Source organism: Olea europaea, chromosome 7 (assembly GCF_002742605.1).
Source record: "Olea europaea var. sylvestris chromosome 7, O_europaea_v1, whole genome shotgun sequence".
NCBI classification, from domain to species: domain Eukaryota; kingdom Viridiplantae; phylum Streptophyta; class Magnoliopsida; order Lamiales; family Oleaceae; genus Olea; species Olea europaea.
The window spans coordinates 7,498,609-7,507,468 of NC_036243.1; the positions used below are offsets into that span (position 1 = coordinate 7,498,609).

At 42.0% G+C, this 8,860-nt stretch overlaps 1 protein-coding gene across 1 annotated transcript; it reads right to left on the bottom strand.

Moving 5' to 3' along the window:
- Nucleotides 1–4,850: 4,850 nt before the first annotated feature.
- Nucleotides 4,851–6,601, bottom strand: LOC111397839. The gene is made up of 4 exons (XM_023024813.1): nt 6,292–6,601; nt 5,948–6,201; nt 5,697–5,840; nt 4,851–5,462 (listed from the first exon to the last, which is right to left on the bottom strand). Exons 1-4 carry the CDS (start codon nt 6,599–6,601, stop codon nt 4,851–4,853), a joined length of 1,320 nt encoding a protein of 439 aa, XP_022880581.1.
- Nucleotides 6,602–8,860: the final 2,259 nt, after the last annotated feature.

Consider the following 8,860-nt stretch of genomic DNA (forward strand, 5'->3'; position numbering starts at 1 on the left):
CAACCCTCAATTTAAGATTTTCACCTACTCTTCATCTCACTGGTCTAGGCAATTCACACGATAAATTTCATGCACGGAGCCCCCGCTCATCTCAATGCTTTCTTATAACAGCTCAACTATCACCAAACTGTCTTAAGGTAGTTTATGTGTTAATTCAATAGAGGGTTATCATTCTTTTCCTATGTTATGCCCAAAATCCAGTCATTCTCCTAATATGTCAAACATGAATAACGTGCATAGATCATATCAATTGTTGCATCAATAAGTATCAGTTAGTCTAATTAACATCAGATCCAAAGTTTTTGCAGTTTAAACTAGTCCAATAATATCATCATAGCTAACAAGGTTATCAAGCCCACACAAGCATGCATGAAAAGAATTTAAAATACTGAATAGAATGCAATTTTTTTTATGACACGCATCGTGCACACATTATGCAGTAATGGAAAGTAGTGAAAAATAGATAATGATGAATATAGATAGAGGCTTAAAATTATGTCACTCCCCCCCCAAACTTAGTTAATACATTGTCCTCAATGTAAGATTAACAAAAAATTAAAGACATAATTTTAGAGACAAAATGAAGACAAAAAATCAAAATGGGGAAAACAGTACTCCCCTAATCAAAACTGTAGCTGGGATGGAAAGCTGGACCCAGCATCATCATCGCCAGGAGAGGAGGGAAAGCGGGCCAAGATCTCTCTCAACATGGTAGACTGCTGGGTCTGCTCCATCTGCATGACCTGAACTCTCGTCTCCAAACTCCCTAGACGGTCCCAAGACTCGTTTACCCGCCACTGTATATCGTCCATCTGGCCAACGTACATGTCCAGACGCCCGTCATAGGTACTCATCTGTCGGCATGCTGTGATGGATTCAATGCTGAAAGTGGACGCGAAGTTTCGTGCAGATGCCATATCCGTCTGCACCTGCTGGATGGTGGTAGTCAGTGCCCCAAAAGATTGCTGAAGCTACTGCATGTCTCGGCCGTGTCCAGTCATAGTAGCAAACATCTGCCGCAATAACTGGGTGTCCACGTTAGTCGGTGGTGGTGGAGCCTGTGGCATTTCAAGGTCCTCAACTGCTGGCCCCCTCTGCAGCCTGTTGCTGTCGCCGACGTTCGTTGTCCAATTTCTGTTGATGTTTAATTCTAGCGCGATCCTGGGCCTCGAGCGTGAGGCATTTGATAAATGGACTTGGTTTCTCCGGTGCCTCCCTTGGCTGAACTTGTATGTCGGCAGCTCTACAAATTCCACTTATCAAGCTTGGGAATATCAGTGATGTGTGCCTGTCACCCCATGCGCCTATAACGTGTATCTGATTGTAAATGTAAGTGGCTAAATCAATCTTGTTGCTCTGAACTAAGTGGTAGATGAAACCCGCCTTCTGATCTGTGAATGTCGTCCTATGGGAGATGGGCTCGATGTTGTGGCAAATAAACAACCATAGGATGGCTATAGAAGGAGTGAGATAAATCTGATACCAATAAGCAGTAGGGAGCGGCCAAGCATTTTCACGACCCAATAAAACCTCTGTAACTTCAACCCAGTTGAAATCATGCGGGACTAGGACTACATTAGTCCAAGTGAGCTGATAGTAATCATGTATTATCTCAGGTGAAAAAATGATCCATTTGCCTCGAACCCATGTCTAATGCAGATGGTTGAATCCAGGTGTGTCTATATCAGCATTGAAATTTGCATAGAATTCCTGCACCAAATTTTCATAGACGATGTGTGGTCTTTCAATCACTTTCTCCCACCCGCAGTTGTGGACTAAATAACCTAATTCAAAACCCGGGAAATCATTCAACTTAACTGGTCTCTCGGAGATGAGTGCCCATTCCCGGACAACATTGGCATAGCGGGCTGCTTGGTCTGAAGAAAGAAAACGCCGGACACCCCCTTCGAGTTCCCTAGTCCGGGCTGTACCAGATGTGGAACCAACTTTCTCTTTTCATTTTGATGTACACTTTGGAGGCATCCTGCAAAGGTATAGAAATAATAGTCAGTAACTGCAGGTTTTTTTTTAAAAAAACGATAGGGGAATTTGATAAGCGAGACAAATAGTTCACAAATCCCCTAAACTTGCTACAACATGCATATAGAACACCTTGGTGGGCACTTATCAAAATATGACAAAGCAGGTAGTGTAAAGAGAATGTCAAGGTGAAAAACTAGAAATTTAGGCCGAAACAAGCACATTTTAAAAATTGGACCTATGACTGAATGCGCATGTTCGGTCCCGGACATCATCGAAAAATATCGAAATTTCCTCAGGCAACTCCAGGCATATGAAAGTATTCAATGAGATTTACCACATATTCAAATTTCAAAGCAAATGGACTTCGTTTGGTCAGTCATATAATGGTGTAAAGTAGGGGACGTAGGGTGCCGTGACCTAGCCATGTGCCTACGCGTTGCAAAATGGATGTGATGTGATACATGGTCTTTCAAGTGGTCGTGAATGTGGTAACATGCAAATGTCAAGAAAAGATACTCAAGAACGTCTAAGGAAGGCAAAATAACAAGTTACACACAACCGGAGTTCCGAACAACCAAAATGAATCAAGTTACTCGTGATTAAGTGTGCGCTTTCGCCCCCGGACATCATCGAGAAAACTTGAATTTTTCCTGAGCAACCTCTGGGCACATGAAAGTATGTAATGTAGAGTAACACATAGTCAACTTTCACGTTCATTGGATGTCGTATGGGTACTGAACGCAGGGGACGAAGTGGGTGCAGTGACATGGGCCTAGTGCGTGTGCCCACATGCGTGCGGTTGGTATGTGAGTGTTTCGAGCTCATTTTTTATGGTATTTGATCGCAATGTGCATGATAGTGTACGTGTTTGGAATAACAAATGCGAGATATCACATAATACACCACAAAGCTCGATTGGGCATTTTATCGAACATGTAACATTCATGCATTGGAATCTTACAAAATACCTAAAATGTGATGTGCCACCAATCCAAAACACAATCCAAGTTCAACATTCACAAATCCAACAACTACCTAATGCCCATTCTTCACAAACAAGTTCAAAGAGTAAAGTCGCATGACGAACCAAAGTAAAGGAAAATAGCATAGAGGTAAAAGGAAAACGAACTCACCTTGAAGTCACTATGGAGACGTGGAATGTCGATATATGGGGGTGATGATGGGGAGTGGAGTGAAGTAAGGGTGTGATTCGTGTGGGAATGTGGTGTGTGAAGTGTAGAGTGTGTGAGGCAAAAGAGGGGAAAATGAGAGACGGAATGGCTCGGTCATGGTTTAAAACCATGATCGAGATCTACTATGCGGCTGCATAGTACTAATCTATGCGATCGCATGGACCAAATTTTTTTTTTTTAAAAAGAACGTTCTTTTATCTAGAAAAGCGTGAATCATGCTCCCAAACATCCAAAATCATTTCAAACTCACCTACCATGTGTGTAATGCCTAGAAAATTATGGGGATGATAATTCGATCCAATTAACATGCATGTATGATCGATGACCAAAAAAATGCAAATGCAAAAATGAAATAATTCTAAAAATAATGTGAAAGATAAGCTAATAGAAGGATACAGTGGGTTGCCTCCCACCCAACACTAGATTATAGTCGATAGCTCGACTTTACCGTATCGCGTCATTCTGATGGTCTAAAATGAACGGTAGATTTTTTCTTTGAAAAATCGTCGCCCCAAAAGTGCTTCAACCGTTGTCCATTGACCTTGAATGTCCCCTTGCTGTCGTGAGTGATTTCAACTGCCCCATGTGAAAAAACTTGTGTAATAGTATACGGACCAGACCACCTCGATCGCAGTTTTCCTGGAAACAGCTCAAGCCTAGAGTTGTAGAGTAGCACATTCTGCCCCACCGTAAATTCACGTCTCTGAATATGCATGTCATGCCATTTCTTGGTGCGCTCTTTGTAGATTCTTGCATTCTCGTAAGCTTTCATTCTGAGCTCATCCAGCTCATTAAGTTGTAGGAGACGTTTTTCACCCGCAGCCTTCAAATCCAAATTCAATTTCTTCATTGCCCAGTAAGCATGATGTTCTATCTCAAGAGGTAAGTAGCATGCTTTCCCGAAAACCAGTCGATATGGTGACATTCCTATAGGGGTCTTGAATGCAGTCCTATAGGCCCACAAGGCGTCGTCCAGTTTCTTAGACCAATCCTTTCGTGACGAGCTTACTGTGACTTCGAGTATTCGCTTCAATTGTTTATTGGACACTTCGACCTGGCCGCTGGTTTGGGGATGATATACAGTGGCTACACGATATTTAACGTCATATTTAGCCAACAATTGTTCAAACTGACGATTACAGAAATATTTACCCCCGTCACTTATTACAGCCCTCGGTGTTCCAAAGCGGGTAAAAATATGTTTCTTTAGAAACTCAATCACCACCTTCCCATCATTGGTAGGCAATGCAACGGCCTCTACCCACTTCGATATGTAATCCACAGCCACTAATATGTACTGATTAGAGAAGGATGGGGGAAATGGCCCCATGAAGTCGATCCCCCAGACGTCGAATAGTTCCACCTCCAGGATATTGTTTAAAGGCATTTCATTTCTCCTGGATATATTACCGGTGCGTTGACATCGGTCACACCTTTTCACGAATTCAGAAGCATCCTTAAATAGTGTAGGCCAATAAAAACCTGATTGAATGATCTTCGTCGCTATTTTCGAAGCACCAAAATGCCCTGTATATGTAGATGAATGACAATGTTCTAATATCAAAGGCACTTCTTCCTCAGGTACGTAGCGACGAACAATTTGATCAGCCCCCCGCCTGTATAGAATGGGATCCTCCCAAAAATAATATTCAATTCAGAGAAAAATTTCTTCTTCTAGTGACTGGAGTAATCAGGCGGCATGATAGACCTGGCCAAGTAGTTAACTATGTCCGCATACAAGGGTGCCTCTTCCATACCAAAAATCTGTTCATCTGGGAAGACTTCGTTGATTTCCACTGTCTCTGTCTGTTCTGTGGCCTCGAGTCGAGATAAGTGGTCCGCCACCACGTTTTCACTGCCCTTCTTATCCCTGATTTCCAAGTCAAACTCTTGAAACAACAGTATCCAACAAATGAGAGGTGGCTTTGCATCCTTCTTTTCCATTAAGTACTTGATGGCAACATGATCTATGTAAACTATGACCTTTGACCCCACAAGATATGATCGAAATTTGTCAAAGGCGTAGACAACGGCCAGGAGCTCTTTCTCTGTAGTGACATAATTTAGTTGAGCATTGTTTAAGGTCTTACTTGCATAGTAAATCACGTGAAATATCTTATTTCTTCGTTGTCCCAAGACGGTCCCAACAGCAAAATCACTGGCGTTGCACATTAATTCAAATGACAGATTCCAATCCGATGTAATGATCACGGGTGCTGAAATCAACTTCTCCTTCAAGGTGTTAAAAACCAGCAGACACTCATCCATGAACTCAAATGTGGATTCCTTCATCAACAAACAGCACAATGATTTAGTAATCTTTGAGAAATCCTTGATGAGCTTTCTGTAGAAACAGGCATGCCCGAGGAAACTACGAACACCTTTCACTGATGTAGGTGGTGGTAATTTCTCGATTACCTGAATCTTTGCTCTATCCACTTCAATACCCTTTGTCGAGATTCTGTGTCCTAGCACGATGTCTTCCTGTACCATAAAGTGGCATTCCTCCCAATTCAATACCAAGTTAGTCTCTGTACACCGCTGTAGCACAAGACTCAAATGCTCCAAGCACTCATCAAACGAAGACTCGAACACTGAGAAGTCGTTCATGAATACCTCGATGAATTTCTCAATCATATCTGAGAAGATAGCTATCATGCAGCGCTGAAAAGTTGTTGGAGCGTTGCATAAACCAAACGGCATATCCTTCGGTATGCAAAGGTACCGTAGGGGCAAGTGAAAGTTATCTTCTCCTGATCGTCAGGTGCTACTGGAATCTGATTATACCCAGAATACCTATCCATAAAACAATAATGCGAATGCCCTACTAGTCTCTCCAGTATCTGATCAATGAACGGTAGTGAGAAGTGATCCTTTCTAGTAGCAGCATTTAGCTTGCAATAATCGATGCAAACTTTCCATCCAGTCACTATCCGTGTAGGAATCAACTCATTTTTCTCGTTTTCTATCACTGTGATACCCCCTTTCTTGGGACCAACTTGTACTGCACTGATCCATGCACTATCTGATATTGGATAGATGATGACTGCATCGAGCAACTTCAATACCTCAGCCCTGACCACTTCCTTAATGTGTGAATTCAATCTCCGCTGACCATCAATGTTTGGTTTGAATTTTTCCTCCATGAATATTTTGTGCATGCATAGCGACGAGTTGATCCCCTTGATATCTGCAATCGACCATTCAATGGCTGTTTTATTCTCCCTTAGTACCCGAAGTAGTTTTTCTTCCTCCACCTTACTGACAGTACTTGAAATAATAACCGGTAGTGTAGAAGATTTCCCCAGGTAAGCATATCGAAGGTGTGGTGGCAGTTGCTTGAGCTCCAATTTGGGAGGTTGTTGAATAGATGACACTGACTTTGTAGTCCTAATTCCCAGCTCTTCGAAGTAACGTCTGCGCATGTAGCGAATTAGTTTCCAAAAATTGTGCACATGTTTCAATCTCACTCGAATCAGTGTGAGTGGATTGAGAATGAGCAATGCACGCCTCGTATGCATCTGAAGAATGATGTAGCCGAAATGTATCTTGAATTATTCTATCAATTACATCAATCTGGAAACAGCTGTCTCACTCAGTAGGGAATTTCATTGCCTTGAACACGTTGAACGAGATTTGCTCTTCGCCAAGCCTCAATATAAGCTGCACTTTCTGAACATCAACAATCGCTCTTCCAGTAGCTAAGAAAGGTCGCCCCAATATAAGTTGAACATCCTTATCTTCCTCCATATCCAAGATAAGAAAATCGGCTGGAAATATGAACTTTTCCACTTTTACCAATACGTCTTCAATGATCCCTCTTGGATGTGTAAGGGATCGATCTGCTAACTGTAATGTAACTGTTGTGACTTTAGCTTCTCCCAAGCTGAGTTTCTTGAAAATAGAGAGAAGCATTAAATTAATACTTGCACCTAAGTCACACAATGCTTTATCAAAATGACAATTCCCAATAGTACAAGGTACAGTAAAACTCCCAGGATCCTTTAGTTTTGGAGGCAACTTTCTCTGGATTTTGGCACTGCATTCCTCAATTAGCATCACTGTTTCGTGTTCTTCTATCTTTCGCTTGTTGAAGAGGATATCCTTTAGGAATTTCGCATAACTTGACATCTAAACAAGTGTTTCAGCAAATGAGATGTTGATGTGTAATTTCTTGAAAATTTCAAGAAACTTATTATATTGTTGATCCAATTTGTGCTTTTTCAACCTCTGTGAGAATGGAATAGGAGGCTCATGAGGGTTGACAGGATTGGTAGCTGTACCTCGTGATGTATTGGAATTCTTCTTGACCACATCCCCTGTTGTTTGCTCAGTCTGTTCCACAATCTCGTCATCTGCGGTTGGTGCTAATTCCCTGCTAGCTACCGATCTTTTTACATGTATCTCCTGTAGTTGTACTCCGCTTCTGGTTGTTATAGCCTTTGCGTGCTCCTTAGGGTTGATTTCAATGTTATTGGGTAAATTTCCTAGCGCTCTACCCGTCATGGAGATTGCCATTTATCCCATTTGTGTCTCCAAATTTTTGATTACTGTACTTTTTTCTTGAAGAGTTGCATCTGTCTTTCGCATAAACTGGTTGTTGGTTTCCATATACTGATTGGTTGTTACCATGAACTTTTCAAACATCTCTTCTAATGGTGACTTTTTATCCTACTGCTGATACTGACCTTGTGGTCTGTTTTGATTCTGATTACTCCACGAGAAGTTTGGGTGTTTTCTCCAACCTTGATTGAAGGTTTCTGAATGTGGGTTGTTCTGTTGGCGTTGACCCCATTGTACAAAATCTGCATGTTCGACCCCCTGTGCGAGAATCGAACAATTAACAGTATTGTGGTCTGCTCCACATTCTTCACAACGTGGCTTCTTGACTTATTTAGCAGTGGCGGTCTGTGAAATGCTCTCAACCTTATGGAACAAAGAGTCTATCTTTGCAGACAGTGCTGAATAAGTATCTACTTCATAAACCCCCGACGATCTCTTCTGAACTACTCGATCTGTAGACCACATAGCTGAAGTTGTAGCCATTCTCTCAAATAGCTCCCATGCTCCGTCAATTGTTCTTGTGGAGATAGACCCGTCAGATGATGAATCCACCATGCTCTTGAAGGATGGAAGTAGTCCAGTGTAGAAAAATCAGATCTGTGTCTTCTTGTCAAAGCCATGTTGCGGGCACTTCCTTATCATATTTTTGAAACGATTCCATGCCTCTTCAAATGATTCGGACTCACACTGGTTGAATATAGAGATATCATGCCGCATCTTGGCTACCTTAGCTGGCAAGAAGAACTTGGTGCAAAATTTGTGGGCTAGCTCGTTCCAAGTGGTGATGCTTGCGACGGGAAGTGAATTCAGCCATTCAAGTGTTTTATCCCGCAATGTGTGTGGAAACAACTGCAGTCTTATAGCATCGTTCGAGATACCTTGATACCTAAAGTGTTGGCACATATCCAGAAATCGGGATATGTATGTTTGCGAATTTTTACTACCATCCCGTGGTATTGATGCCCATTCTGAAATAGTTGAATTACATTTGTTTTCAGCTGGAAATTCGGTTGCCCAAATGGAGGATACACAATGCTAGATTGACTTTGGACCACCAACGGAGCCATGAAGTCCCCAAGTACTGTATTCCCGTCATCTTCAACTGTCATGCCTTCATTGAG